Genomic DNA, 15,775 nt, shown 5'->3' on the forward strand with positions numbered 1-15,775 from the left:
GCATGTGGGCCGAAGCAGGCCGAAGTGGGTGGCGAAGGCGACCGCGCTGACTAAAGGAACACACCTTTGCGTCGCGGTTTAAGTGGAAATTCGACGAACAATTTTCGTACCTGGCACGTGATTATGTTTGTGATATCATCTCTACGACAGTATCATTCTCCTTGAAACACGGTTTACTGTACCGTCGTTAAATCGTATCGTTTCAATTATTTTTTTTTTCATTAAAATAAATGTTTACCTTTATAAAAAAAAATTTGAAAAGGGAGTTGTTGAATGAAAATGAAGTATAGTGGAGATGTGTCGAGGCTGGTCGAAGCGTGAAACCGCTACATAAAAAACACCGGTAGACCCAAACATCCGGACCCATCTCAAACAATCCCAAACTAGGTTGATCACTGCCTTCTCTTTTGGTTGCTGTGGTGCCAGCAGACGACAAACAACATTCCTTGCGCTAGCTGACCAAACCGACCGAGCGGATCACGGAACGGTGAACAACAATCAACAACTCTTGCTCATACCCAAGGATACGGACCAATTGGTTACTTGTTCACGTGCATCGAAGGGTTCGCATAAAATGCGCCTCCGCAGTTAAAACATGCCTCAGAAATCATTGGCTGCAGGTAACAATCACAATCAATTTCAAAACTTAAAAATTCTTCCAATTTTTTAACAGCTTTGTACCTGTCCTATTTTACTAACTTAACATAGTATTTTGTCTTATGTTTGACTTTGGAACTTAATAAAGTAGAAAGCAGACTTGGTAGTGGGAACATGGAGTCTTCCCCAAAGCTTGAGGGAAACTCCAACATTGAAAAAGAAACAAAACAGATTGCATCAGCAATGCATCACCTTCCTAAATCTGGCCGACAAAATAAATGTCTCAGTGCTGCTGCCAACACCTCTGTTTTTACCAAGAAACGATTTCTTCAATCTCAAGCTGGTTTGCCTATTTGTTTATCAGCACATTAGTTCACTTAGAATTCACAAACATCTGAAGGTGCTTAACATTCAACTACACAGGAATTCCCTACACAAGATTCTTTGTTGATTTATGCACACATTCCCTTTCCTTTACAATTTTGCCAGCAAAATAAGAAACCAATAGTATCCTTTCTTTTGTATAGTTCTGTTTTTCACTGGCACTTTTTCTTCACAGAACTACTCTCATCTCTTTTGGCTTCTCAGCTATGCATCTGTCATCAGATCATTGCTGCTGAGGCATGCATGTTAAGGTGCCGGTTCAGCCATCATCTACCTAGACATACAGCATTCTAAAATTCACATGTAATGTCCTGTTTGCACAAATATAATGCAGATTGGTCAGGAGCTATGCATTTTTATAATTCTTGGACTGAAATTCAAAATTCTTATTTTGCAGGAGTTGTTCAACACCCATACCAATCATCTCATCCTGTTCACTCTCGTTTAGACTTAAATATAGCTTCAAGAGATAATCTCAGTTCATTTACCCAGAGAGTCATGTCTGCCAAATTGCTCAGACTTAAGCAATTACAGAACCAGCTATCAGAGGCTCATCTTCAGCTCAATGTAAGTGGTACAGTTTCTTACAGTCACTTCCATATTTTTTCTCTACTTTTCTTTGCTAAGATATTTTTTTTCTGTATATTTTAGGAATTATGTACAGAAAATAGACTTCTCCGAGCCTTGCAAAAGCGTCAGGATCTTGCCTTGGTTAGATATGAGGGAACTCAAGCCCAGCTTCCCCAGTTGGTGAGATCACATCAGGAAGAAGTTAGAATACTTCGTACAAAATACAAAAATGTAAGTGTTTGCACAGAGTTTTAAGATTCAAAAGTCTCCTCAGATTTGTTTTTTTAAACTATTACTGATATTTTTTATTTTTTATTTTTCAAGTTAAAACATCAGTGCCGCAGTGTGACAAATACACTAAAGGAACGTGAGGGAGAACTTCAAAATCTGAAAGAACAACATGCCCACCTACTCAAACTTTCTAAAGATCGGAATTTAGGCGATCGAGAAGCACTTACAAAACAAGTAAATGAGCTCAAGTTGACTGTAGAAAACCAATCAAATACAATCCAGGTAAAAGAAATTTTGAAGGCACTGTTGTTAAATTTAGATTTATCCATAGGTGTCTTCATATTATTTTGCAATGTAATTTTTTATTTGTAGGTGCTCAACCGCAAAGTTCTCTTAGAAAGTAAAAATTTAAAATTTCAACTCCACCAAGAGATGCAGAGACACAGAACAACACAGTCTGAACTCCAACAGACATTAGCAAGATTAGATCAACTTCAATCACAGTTGGATCAGGTTCGAATTTTTCTCTTCTAGACAAGCAAATTTTTCTGTAACCTATGGTGTTTTTGAAAGTTCTATGACAATTTTTTTCTAGTTTAGGGAACGAAGTTCTCTACCTCCCTCAATTGATCGGTTTGGGAAGACACCATCTTTGTCAAGGTATGTTTGTCCAATATGACACCTTTGGCATTATTGGGCTTGCCATCTGCTATTGCTATTAATTTCTTCCTTTTCTTTATATTTGAAATAAAGACTGGTTGGAGGACAAAAATCTTCTCGGGCAACATTGGTGGAGATGAAGAGTCCACAAAATTCAAGATTCAAGAAAGTCACCAAAAATAGTGTAACTCAGGGTTCTGTGAACAATACCGACCCAAGTTCCATGCAACTGGATTCTAGCCCTGTTAGTACTGCACCTTATATTTCCCCCAAAATAATTCAATGCTGTTAACTTACTACAAGGTAAAGATAAAATTTGTTTGAAATTTGCAGACCACAAACTCTGAAAAAACAAATGAATTTTCTACCAGTTTGGAATCTTCACCAGAACACACTACCAATGAAATTATTGCAAGAGAGAGGGCTCTTCCATTGCAAATGTCAACAAATCCTTACCAATTCCATCGCAGTATTGTGGAAAAGGGTAAAACTGACCTCAATATTCATTTTGATTCACTCATAGATAGTAAAATTACTGATGGCAATTACTCGAATGGAAGTTTGTGTGATGACGTCTTAGAGAAAGAATATGAAAATGCTGTGGCTATGCTATCAGAACTATCTACAACGCACAAAAGCAACTTTGTTGAAGATGTTTCAACATTACTACCATCTTTGGATCTGACCTCAGCAAAGCATGTAGCTGCTCTTGCAAATGCCACTTTTGCCTTGAAAGGTGACCCACAATTTGTTTCCAATACCAAATCCAAACAAGATCATCGATCCTCATCCTCTTATAAGAAGGATCTGCAACAAGGAGAAGGTGCTTTTGTGTCTAACAAGAAAAGTCAACAAACTGCTGTCAATGAGGAAATGAAGCATTTGAAGACTCGCAGAGTATCGGATTTCCAGCAAGAAAGTGACTTAAGAAGCTCCAGTCAAGACAAAGCTAGAAATTTGGAAATGCTAAAATCAAAAAGTAAATCGACCGATAACCTAATGACTGATGTTGAACCACCTATTCAAAGGCAACTTTCTGAAACGGATGATAAGTTGGCGAAAACAAGACAGAACAATGATGAGGAAGTGGAATCTTCTCGCAAAGAAGCATTGCTGAAGGCATTGAAGGCTATTGATGATAGTTCCAATCAGGAAAATGGTTCTGATGACAGTGACTCTGATATCGTGAAAATCTCAGCCAGCACTGTTATTCCACAAAGAATGTTTTCCTCTCTGAATTCACCTGGCGTTGGGGTTGCCGATAAATTTGTATCCAGGAGAAGTAAACCTTTTAAGTGACTTGTTGTTTTCTTAGCAAATATTCTAGTTGTTGTATTCAGTCTGTACTTTGTTTATTAAAGAATTCATTGCATTTGGTCAATGGTTTGCTATTATCTTTTTGTACCCATTTATGTGACAAAAGGATTAAAAATATAGATTTGAAAATGTAGATATTTATTCCAAAATTCACATGCTAGTTGGATTGTTCCAGTTGAGCTGTTGGATGAAAGCGGCCTATGAAGGTCATCAACCAGGACAGCTATTCCTGTAAACATGCCTTTTAGGACCCTGAATCAATGTGAAACTCTCTTCTTAGACTTGGACACCAAGCTGATGCTTGAAGGCAGAAAGTAAAACAGCTTGTGATGGTAGCTTTTTCTGTCCCCATGAGAAGAAATAAAATAGTGATAGAATCTGGCCAGAAAAGCTCTCTGTAACTCTGACACATTCTTTTAAGTGTTGGTTTAGTTGGGTACCAACCCTCTCAGCAACATATTCTGATGTCAGCACCTGAAAGGTATTGTGAAAATCTACTTTGTAGATGTGAAAGGGAAACAGAAATGCAAGTAAAAATTCAAATTTACACCGTTAAATACAGTGTATTCATTCAATATTTGTATTAACAATTAGGCCAGCCAATCATTCAACCAAAAATCAGGAAGATAAAGGAAAAAAATCAACAAACACGACCACATGAGTGTGTGTAACATCTAAAACAATCCAATCCATCTCAATAACCTGGGTCAGCTCATGCAATTCAAACCAAGAAAATTAAACCAAGAAAAATCAAATAAAAAGTTTCAGTTATTCGAAGTTTGGAATAGGCTAGCTGGAGAACTGGCTTTTGCTTTGATATAAATAAAATATATGTGACTGGATAAAGAGAGCAACAATGAATGTCTTAGTTTATAACTTAATTAACAATATGACGGTCAGTTTGTTGCTGAATACAAACTACGCACATAATGCACAAAAAAGCTGATATTCAAAAATTAGCAGAGAAGAGATGGAACACATGTTTGTATGGAAAGTACAGCAAAAAGGTGCACGTTTGATAGTTTATGTGCTGCCAGAGAAACCAAACAGCGGCTCTCAAGCTCAGAAAGTATTCTAAAGCGAATCATCAAAATATATTAAATGATAAAATTTGAAAGGTAACAATTGTAACATTTATTCAAACTTTTGCAAGATAAAAATAAAAAGAAAATCTTTACATAACTTGTTACATATTGAAATAACATCTCAAATGAGCTCCAAAACTACAGTTTAAGTGGTTTTGTGCCTGAAGCTTGGGGATGTTCATGTGAATTCACCTTATTTACTGATGACTGTACAAAAATGTATGCCTCAATTTTGGAGATAATTTGCAAGGGACATGAAATGATGAAAACACTCTGTTAAGTCACATCATAAATGGTTGGTCACAAAACATAACAAAAATTTGATAATGCTAGTAGGACGCCAAAACAATGCAAGAAGTAAAGCACTTCTATAGGATGTTGAATTGATCTATGAATGAAATACGTTGCCTGCACCCATCATTATCATAACCTAGCATGGTTACGATCAAGTTCTATTCCCTATCAGTACTCTTTAACACTAGACCAGTTTCCTTGAAGCTTCTCTTTAAAGCATTGACACTATTGTACAGTATATTTCTTCAGCAAAGAGTTACAGTAGAAAAAAAGCATAAAAAGAGTTCGTTTTGAGGGGGGGGATACCTTGATTTTTCAGTCCACTGGTGCAGGCCAATGACTGGATTTCATGAATGCATGGAAGGTTTCCAACAGCCCAGGGGCCAAAATTAAAAAGGAAAAACAATTTTTTTTTAAAAAATAAGCGCTTTACATTACTTTTTAAATAGACAAAAGACAGGACCAAACACAGCATTGTCCCCAAGATGTCATCAAGATGGATCTGGTTCTAAAGACCAAACATTCATCATTATGTTCACAACCATCGCAAGATTATTAGGGATGAAAAAGGAACCAGGAAGATGATTCCCAAATGCATACTTATATGAACACGCATTTAAGGGAACCAACAAGAATCTAAACTGTACCTAATTTGAGATCACAGATACAGAGGAGGTACTTAAAGCAAACTTTCTTTATTTACTCTCAAAACTTTGCAACACAACAAATTGTGAAATGAATTGGCCACAGTGCTGAGAGATAAAAACTCAGTTTGTCGCTCCTCTTGTAGTGAAAAGAGGCAATTGCCCAGTGACACCCAAATCAAAATCGAGACAGACAGCAGATGTTGTTAACTTTACAGTCCAAGGTACTGTCAGAACAGAAAATTTAAAGTTTTACACTGAGAATTCCTTAGCATTACTTAAGCATTTCATGAAAATGAATTCATCCTGTCCCAATTTCAAAATTGTCTCACAGGGAATGTTAAATATTCAGGTTAAGTAAACTCTTTGCTTGTGCTCTTTGGAACTTATTGAGGATACTTCAAGAATGGGTCTTCTGTCCTCCCATGGAGCACAAGAGACGTATCTTTAGTATTTTCATAACAAAACAAAAAAAATCAAATGATACACCAATTTGCTGGTGTAAGGTGGTGTTCCTCACACGAAAAAAAAACCAGACAAAACAATGACTGGTATATGACAGCTTATGACCTAAAATAATTCACAAATATATATCTGTAGTAAAGAAGCCAGAAAATTTCATTGAGTAATACAATATGAAGTTTGAGGATTAATTTGGATACTGTTTCAGAATTTAAAACTATCCATGAAAGTAAAAAAAAAAAAAAAAATAGCAGGACCATTTACAATTAGCACACAAAGCTCAACTCACAAAAAGGAACACCTTGAGGACGTAAGCCCGCATGTAAAACAGAACAAGAGAGAAAATAACTTGAGGGCTTTAGATTAACTTTTCATAGCAAATTGCTAAATTTTTAATAGCACAGCAAAATCCTTTTAAACATTCTAGAACACGAGTAAGGACAATACCATTTAATGATTTGTAATTTTGTTTTGATTTACAATATAATACAACATTAAAACTTGTAAGTAAATCTTGAAGTCTTTAACAGAACAATAACTTACAAGCTTAATTTATAATGAGAAATTTGTCCACTGTCAGAACAGTTACAATTTTGGTAACAACCAGATAAAATTTGGGAATATGAGTATAACCACTTACACACACATTGCACACAACTCTTTGAGAGCCACTATGCTGACAAACTAAGACACATTCCACATTCCTAGTCAGGACTTTTTAATAAAAAGAGGAGGTAAGTACTAGCGAATAAGAAAAAGACACCTACAATTTTTAAACTCTATTACATATTGTAGAATCGCTGTGGAAAAGAAATTAGACAAATTAACGACTAGTGGGAACTGAATGCAACAAAACCAAAGGTTTTGCAATTCATAACATGCAGTCGTTAAAATACACTTATCTTGAGTCATTGAGTTATCAGTCAAATTAACATTGCTAATTGTAATCTGATTGAACAGTATCACTGCTCAATTGGGGAAGTTCGGCATGTACTATGGCATAACTAATGGCCGTGTCTTGTCTTGGGATGATACCCAGCACTAAGTCACATGATTATTCACATTGATCCTTAAACACAGTCAAAAGATTCATTACAAATCGAACAGGTAGTTCAATACTCAGTTTTTCTTACAAACACTATTGTGACAAGAGCAGATGTTGTCATGAATAAACTAAGAAAATAAGAGGAGATAAATTAGGAAGTTTCAAAATCATCTATGAAATGCTCACAATCAATTCTCATATCTTTCGATGCAGTATTGCGGCATGCAGTGTATCACATAGACAAATACTACCGTTCTTTTACCACTGACTCGAGTTTAGGCACAAAGTACCAACAGATATGTAAATAAAAGAAACAAAAATGTTATGAATCAAACTATGTCTGAGGTTAATGCAATGGGTAAAAACTGTTACATATCTAAGGTGATTGAAAGGCAAAAGAAGTTTTATGAAACAGTGGTATTAAAGTTTAAATTTTAAAACAGGGAAACCAACTACAATTATTATAGAAATCAGCCTGATAAATGTTCAGGTCCATGCATTATCTGAGAACAAACAAGAAATCTCAAGAACACGTCAGGAGAATTAGCATACCCTGTAAGGGTGAAGTTGAGAAAAAATAGTGAAAGTACATGATTACTTTTTAATCAGTTTTTTTTTTTTCATTTTTTTAAAAGTTTTTATCACACACTTGAAATATTTAACAATTGAGAAAGTAGAGAATTTGGTTTCCTCCCCACAACAGTGTTCATTTATCGCATAATAGGGACTGCCGTACAGTCTGATCTTTGAATGACCGACGTATTTGATCATCCTAACTATTCTCAGAGGCTGCAACTCCATTTTTTGACCCAAAATGTCCTCCATTACTTCTCATTTCAGTCTTTTTCTTTTTCGATATTTATATTCAAAAGCTGAAGTTTATGAAAAGTTGTGTTTACGGCGGAAATACTTCACTACTTACAACAATCCTACCAACAAAAATCTGCAACAATTTAAGAAGTTTTGCTTATGTGCCTTTTAAAGACCTTGTAAAGGATGCAAAGGAATCATGTTTGATTCAGGCAGACAAATTGGAGATGGTAAATCGCGTTGCAGCCCCTGGCTATAATCTAACAAGGGTATAAAAAAAAATTATAATAAATCAACAAATTAAATTGTACTTTGAAATAGCATTGTGACAGAAGCAAAAACATAGTTTTATAACAGGTGCTAAGGAGCAAAGGCTTCTTATATAACAAACACCACATTAAGTACACCTCCTCAATAAAAATTAACATGAAACTACATTATACACAAAATGTGCTCAGCACAATCTGACAAACATTTTAATAGGTAATCATACATACAAGTTACACAGCAAATGTAACAGAAATAAAAGAGAAGAAAACAAGAAAAATTATGAAAAACAGAAGATGCTTTTGATATAGATGAGGGTAGTTCAGCATTTACCCATCACATCTACAATACAAGAATACTGAAAAGTCCATGGCAAGTGGGTCAAGTGACTAGGCTGGTGAACAAGCAGGTTAATAAAATTGTTGTTCAACCTAAGAGATCCTCTGCATGTCAACAAGGAAGTATTTTACAAACATATAGCATTTTTCTTGGCATGACACACTTAGGCTGGATATCAGCAAAGTTCGAAGTGTCAATAAGAAGTTATGGAGTGGCACATGGTGTCACTGGTACATTAATACTTCTATTTCATAGCAAATGATGGTGTCACACTTGACCGATGAAAATGCACATTCTGCCACTTGTTGTCTCGCTTGTGCCAGACACGTGTTTCTTCAGACTGGTGGGTGCTGGCCTGCCCCTGCCTGTTACATGAAAATTAACATATCATCATTCAGACCTAATAAAGTGGGTCAAAGATTTAGAAACTTTCACTTTTCTTTTTTGAATAGGAGTAGCTTACTTGTCCATGTACTGTGTGAGACGAACATAAGCAATACATGCTGCTTCATCTCCCATTAGATGTACGTGTGGGTTCAAGATTGTTGTATTGAGTGCTTTGCAGTTTTTACCTAAAACTCAAAAGTTAACAAAATATTCCTTAGAAGAAGAACCTTAAATAACAAGCATGTGCAATACAAAACCCAATTTAAATATAGTTACCATTGTCAAAGTAAAACTTGTGGAAATCCATTCCTTCAACTAAATTACCAAGAGCTTCAGGTTCAAATGCAGTGAGATGGGGATCACAAATTTTCCTGAAACAAATACAGAATATATTAAACCCATGAAACAACAAAACTAAAAACTTTCAGTATTCTCACAAAGAATTAAACTAATCCTTACGTATATGCCTCATAATCTCCTGTGTTGATAGCTTCAATCAATTGCTCGGTCATTTTAATTATCTCTTGCTTACGAGCTGAAACAAGCACACATTAACTTTCAGAAAGGGATAAAAACAGAAAGACCACTGTGTCATATGCATTATGCAAACTTAAGAAATGAAGATAGGGGGAGGGAAACCTAATCACACAACATGTGGAGCACATGTTTCACTACACCAAAGAGAAGGGTAATGAAAGTGGTTGTTTAAACTGACATGGAAGTAGTGAAATCGTATTGCAACACAGTATCTATTGGGTAAAAAGAGCATTCATAATGACACAGGAAACAAAAGACAAAACATATAAGAGTACTGAAGATCACACAGAGAAGCTACTTAGCTAGGTGGAAGAATATAACTGTTTCAAGACCACTACCCTTCCTTCACTTCAAGTCACGCAACAAAACAGTCAATATCTCTTCCTTATTCAACCTGAAATGTTTACTTCACACCTCTCTTCTGATGCACTTAAAAACATCAATCAGCTTTAGTTATTTTCTGCCACAAAAATGGTTGAGTGCTGGAAAATTCTCATGTGTTCGACATAGGCAAATTAGAGTGCAAACACCTAAACAGTCTCTTGGCATATCAACAGGCTTAAGACCTCACATTACACTCCTTCACTAGAGAGATGGTCTCTCCATTCTAAGTTATTCTCCAAAGTACAGATCAACATTTCCATAGCCATTGGTAGTGCAAATCAAAATAACAAGATTGTAGTATCCCAATTGGCCTGTGCAAAAGGAAACTAGCCTAACACTGTTGCTCCATTTAAGGTGTCTTCAGATAGATACATATTAGTGCATTTATTCAAAATGTCACAATCTGTGAATACAATTGGAGATGATACAATCATGTTAGTTATCAGAAATAAAAACCAATGGACAAAAAGAACAACAACAAAAACAACTCACCAAAAGTAAACAAGGAAAAGAAAAGTCAAATCAGATAGAACTGCCACAACATTTAAATGAAAAGCAAGCAAAAGGAAATAACTGTTGCAAAAACATGCTGGTTTAAGTTTTGAAGCTCATTCAATCCAATGTAGCACATATACAGCAGCAAATCAAAAAACTAAATCTGTACAAAACAATAACGCATATTTAAAAAATGCTTACAAAAGAAACAGCAAGATAGTCATAAGAAGGTTGCAGGCAATTTTTTGAAGTCATTAAGATTTTAAAAACAGATAGTAGTGAGGAAGCATTAATTTAATGCATTTAATTCCCAATCTTACCTGAGCCATAGGAACTTGTGGAGAGCTGCGAACATGTCTTGTTTGGGCACACAATCCTTATTTCTATGCATCAACCAGATGAGACAAATCCAAACCAAAAGTTAGATGAATAAAACCAAGCATCATTTTGGTAAATAATAAGCTTATATTAGACAGTAAAACGATGTTATATAGGAAAGTTTTGAAGAAAATTGCAGTACATTTAATGTATGCTCTATAATCAAAGTTTTGTGATAATCTTTTTTGTAGGGGGGAGGTGTAGGTCACAAAGTTACACACAGACAACAAGGAAAACCTACATTGCCTGAGGGATTTCTATACAACAGGGTTTTACTGTATTGAAAAACGTGGTGCAATAAACAATGAGCTAAGAATAAAAAGGACAATTTAAGCAAAGAGGATAGAAGACGAATTGTTCTCGTATGACAGTTCTATGGATGCACACTTGCTTGAAACACACTAAAATAGTTTTTGGAAACAACTTTGATCAGTGTGTTCTTCATGTCTCCCTGGAGGAGGGAAATGCAAGCATGAAATGTGTGTTGCATCAACACTCATCCATAGTAACTGAGCGTATATAAGCAGGAAGACATACACTTATGCACACAGTTCCTTTGTATTTGGTTTTAAATTGTGTTTGAAAACACAAGGCAAGATTCTGAATCTGAGACCAAAGTTTACCAACAAGAACTGTTTAAACAAAAACAAGAGAAAAAAAAACAAAAAAAAACAGGCTTGGAGTGAATATTGATTTAGAATACATATACAGATATACATTGTACAGTTACACAGTACTCTGAAACCTTTTAAGTGAAGGATGCTGATATAAAATTTCCGTTGAAGTAAAAGGTATGTACAGTGGTGTGTTGAGAGGCTATGAAAGGACATGTGTGTTTCAGCAAAACTTTGACAGTTTAGTATGATCCTACCTGAGCAGTATGTTAGCTAATTCACAGAAAAAAAACAACCTAGAAGGACAGTTTTTTTTTTATTTGCTCAAGGAACAGGTGTTTACAGTAGGGTATGTTGGATAGGGAACCTAGAAGGATTTATACAATCAGAGGATAGTAAGCTTACCATCAGCTTCATCCGAGTCTCCAGTTAGGGGGATGTAAAGTGAATTCTCCGGGTCTTCTGAGACAAGCAAGCACGCACCAAGTATGCCAAGTAAAATGGCAAGCACATGCACACAGCACCAAACAAAAGAAAAAATAACAGTGACAAGCATCAAATCATAAGTAGCAACCAAAGTTTCAGCTTCCTTTAAAAAGAGTTAAATTTTTTGAAATTGTCAGGAAAAAAAGGGGGAAAAACCAATTTATAAAACCAAATTTACTTTGATGAAAAATTGCGTCTCCTCAAGTTTAGGTGGGCAAAGTTAATCAAATTCAAGATACTTTATTTCAATTTCTTAATTAAGGCAAAATATACCATACCGGCCTTACCGGATGAATCACTATCACCACAACTAACATAATTGGTGTTCAATTTCAGGGGAGATTCTCTCTTGCAGATAATGGTCTGTTGTTTGAGAAGGAGGCCTGAACACGCAAAGAGAGTGAGAAAGAAAACAGTGAACTAGAGAATAGTTTGAGGAAAAGGTACAGAAGACATCAAATAAATTTGATGTTCATGTTCACAGTGCATCAAGGACACAAACAGGAGAAAATGACAAAAAGAAATAAACAAAGCACAAGTGAGTAGTTACATATCACACAGCACTATTCAGCATAAATAAAATCGGTGCTGCTGTTAGGCAAAGATCTCAGAGCAAGAGCATTGATAAAGCTTCCTTATTGCTTCTCCAAGTGCTAGCTTCATGCGATAGCCAAGCAGTCACTTTGTCTTTCAGTAAAACCCATTGAATAATCAACATTACAGGAGAGAGGCGGAAGGAGGATGAGGGAGGGCATTGATCTATAGGGAAAACAGAGGAGAAGGAGGGCAAAATAGGTGGTGGTGAGGATAAATATTGTTTTCTAGGCACTTAAAATATGAGTCCCCTCTCTACTGAAACTAAAAATAAAATGGATTCAGTCTAGGGTAAGAAATCATTCTGGCTTTGCTGCTTGCTTTTTCTTGTTCTTTCTTAGCCCTTTAATCAAGTAATTTACAAATAGTACACTATTGCAAATTAAAGAAACAAGAAAGACAACCGTGAATAATCGATTGGCTTTTTTCGACTTGCCCATCTACGCAAATGGAAGAATTATACATACCCATAAAACTGTTGGTACATCTTTGGAGCTATGTGAACTTGTATGAAGCCGTTTCCTATAGATGCCTAACGTCTATGTAAGGTATTTGTGTGAGGGCAAGAAGGTTATCTTGTTTGAACGGGTCGAATGTGAACAATGACATGACCATGTCAGTGTTCAAGTTTCCATAAGCATTGAAAATGACCCACAGGGAAAGTGAAAAGTATATAGCAAGATTCTGGTAGCATATATTCTTTAGACCTCAAATGCAGATAGTGTTCTATTTAATGAGTTTGTCTGAGTCACTCTTTTATGTTATCATAACAAGAGTTTGAGTTGGCTATTATTTTAACTGAAATGACCAATACTGCTAGCAATTTTTCACATCACAATTAATAACTTCCATAGTGCATAACTCCTCATGTGACTAACAATCACTACGTATTCTAGAATAAGTAGACCACATGAAAACAAGGGACTAGAACCAAAAATATATCAAGATCAAAAAATTGCATGGCCACTGACTTCCAAAGCTCAACAAGATTGTTTCAAACACTGGATTGATAATGGCACAGTTATTAGCAAATAGTAAGAAACTTTGAAGGTATATATTGAAAGAATAAATGAATACACCTGATGAGAAATATTTCTAAATTGGCACAATAGGGAAGTTGTGAGTATTTGTTCATGATCTTCATACCAGGAGTATTGCATTAACAATAATCAACAATGTTGTTCAGGAGATTTTATAACTAACTAGAAAGGGTGTTTTAGTTGTACTCTGTGAACTGTGACAAGCTTGCAATGTAATGGTCATTCTTGTACTTTATGTCACTACAAAACCAATGTTCCATACCTTATAATAATTCAGTCATTTCATTCTCAGTGTGTCACCAGTAGATCACAAAAGGCTATATGCTATGCTCAAAAAGTTAGTAGACAAAAGTCATTGCCTGGGGTCATTGCCGGTCACACGTTGACACGCCAAACCACTCCACACAAACAGGCCACGCAATGTTCCAAACCACCCTCGTACTCGTGCCACACACGTCACACACACAACGTACAGCGCCGACGCCACACCTTGTACGCCCTGAATCACCAACGGCCCCAAAGTCAGCCCTGAACTCTTGGCAGCCCCACTGGGGGCCCCACTTGCAGCACTGGGGCCTGGACAGCCTGGGACTGGGCCACCCACTTTGCTACTGGCAGGAGACTGGGGTGGTGTGCTTCCGCCAGGAGTTGAACCTGCATGGTTGCATCAGATTTACAGTTTGTCAGGTTATTGGCGGTGTGTGTGACGCATCCTAACACATCACTTTGTTTGCTCCAGCCACTGCCACCACTCTACCGTTGGCACTAAATCAGAGTTGTCTATTCTCAAACTCAGTTTGGGAATGGGAGTGACATATACAGCCTTTCCCAGAAATAATTTAAATTATTTTGAAAAAAAGTGTACACTGCACAGAAGATTATTGTGGCAAAACTATCATTACAATGGGTATTGTCAAAGCTATCATTGAATTCTAGAGCTGCACTCAAACGTAGCTTGCCTATGTTTCACTTATCACAAAGTCAAACAAAATAAACAAAAGTCCGTTCATAACATTTTTCAGAGTTTTCTCATGCCTACATTTAAGTTTGAATCAAGTGGAAAACATCTACAAAGAAGACAACACCAACAACACAAAATGTTGACTTTGGCATTTGTCTCTCAAAATCCGACATAAATCTCCTAGCTCTAGAGAGAAATTAAATGAAGATTCTATGCGAAAATAAAATGTAATAATGTAATATCAGCATCCTTGCAAAATAAAACGTCCCAGAGTAATACTGTGATTTTGTACTTAAAGCCAGGTCTGAAATTCAAACCAGCTAGTAATTCACAATGGGTAATGCCTGTAAAATTACAGGCAAAGTGTGTGGTGTTACAAATAAGAACTTCTCTAATGCGAAAAGAAAACTATAATGGTGTTGCTTTTTAAACTGCAGAGAAGAGGAAAAATGGAAATGTGTAAGAAACAAATTATAGTTGTGCAAGAGTTCACAAGTAAATAATCAGACAGCAATGAGCACAGAATGTCACCAAAATAGTACATGGACAGGAAAAATGAGTAAAGTGAGAGCAAGGAAGTAAAGTGAGGACTGAAATTTTACTGAAAGTGAACAAAGAATTTGCAACAATGAGTTTTCTTCAAATTTGACATTATAGGAAAATGACTCAAAGTTAACTTCTTTTTTTGATTTTTTTTTAACCTACTATGTTTTTATAAAATGTTGACTTCAAAAATAATAAATGAATGGTTCATTGTCTAAGCGAGTACAGTGTACATTCATGTGTTTTTTAAGTAATGGGATTGATAAAATAAATGATAGGTGGAAGCAAAGAGAGGAAAATATTTGAAATGAACAGACTCTGGGTAGGAAAGGTGAGAAGCAAAAAATGAACCAAAGATATATATGATAACAGGTGAGATTTACCTTCTGGCTCTTTAGCAATTACGGTCGAACTCCGGTCTACGCCACCCTTAACTTTATCCTCTGTTATTGAAGAGTGGTAGTGGTAGTAGTAGTGGTAGTGGGAGCAGTACCGAAGAAACAAATCACAAAATAACACACATTTGTAGAAAATTATATCATTTTGGTCAAGACCTCTACACCTTACAGATTAGATTGTCACATGTGACAACGTATAATATGCATTGTTTTACATAGTTTAGCAAATAGAATATAGCATATGAATGACTTT

The 15,775-nt window shown here is 35.9% G+C and overlaps 2 protein-coding genes across 25 annotated transcripts in view; one reads left to right on the forward strand and one right to left on the reverse strand.

The window, feature by feature from the left end:
• The first annotated feature begins 329 nt into the window (after positions 1–329).
• LOC117643885 (lebercilin-like protein) lies at positions 330–3,823 on the forward strand. Of its 4 annotated transcripts, none has more exons than XM_034383021.1 (9): positions 330–620; positions 746–940; positions 1,379–1,548; positions 1,633–1,782; positions 1,876–2,064; positions 2,155–2,295; positions 2,378–2,442; positions 2,536–2,686; positions 2,776–3,823. In XM_034383021.1, exons 1-9 carry the CDS (start codon positions 596–598, stop codon positions 3,739–3,741), a joined length of 2,052 nt encoding a protein of 683 aa, XP_034238912.1. In that variant the 5' UTR covers positions 330–595; the 3' UTR covers positions 3,742–3,823. The 4 variants fall into 4 exon arrangements, with proteins under 4 accessions (XP_034238912.1, XP_034238913.1, XP_034238915.1 ...); XM_034383022.1 differs by having other exon boundaries at positions 749–940; XM_034383024.1 differs by lacking the exon at positions 746–940 and adding an exon at positions 1,157–1,284 and having other exon boundaries at positions 342–620.
• Positions 3,824–4,296: 473 nt separating this feature from the next.
• The window catches only part of LOC117643887 (calcium/calmodulin-dependent protein kinase type II alpha chain), a 69,335-nt gene continuing 57,856 nt past the window's right edge, over positions 4,297–15,775 (reverse strand). For 3 of the 21 annotated variants that reach the window (XM_034383028.1, XM_034383027.1, XM_034383025.1), the window contains 6 exons: positions 15,508–15,567; positions 14,110–14,274; positions 9,552–9,627; positions 9,369–9,463; positions 9,169–9,283; positions 4,297–9,070 (listed from right to left, as the gene is read on the reverse strand). In XM_034383028.1, the coding sequence (XP_034238919.1) occupies positions 8,950–9,070; positions 9,169–9,283; positions 9,369–9,463; positions 9,552–9,627; positions 14,110–14,274; positions 15,508–15,567 (632 nt within the window). In that variant the 3' untranslated portion in view covers positions 4,297–8,949. The other 18 variants (XM_034383032.1, XM_034383031.1, XM_034383030.1 and 15 more) reach the window with 11 other exon arrangements.

The sequence above is a fragment of the Thrips palmi genome, unplaced genomic scaffold (assembly GCF_012932325.1).
Source record: "Thrips palmi isolate BJ-2018 unplaced genomic scaffold, TpBJ-2018v1 HiC_scaffold_17, whole genome shotgun sequence".
In the NCBI taxonomy this organism is placed as follows: Eukaryota; Metazoa; Arthropoda; class Insecta; order Thysanoptera; family Thripidae; genus Thrips; species Thrips palmi.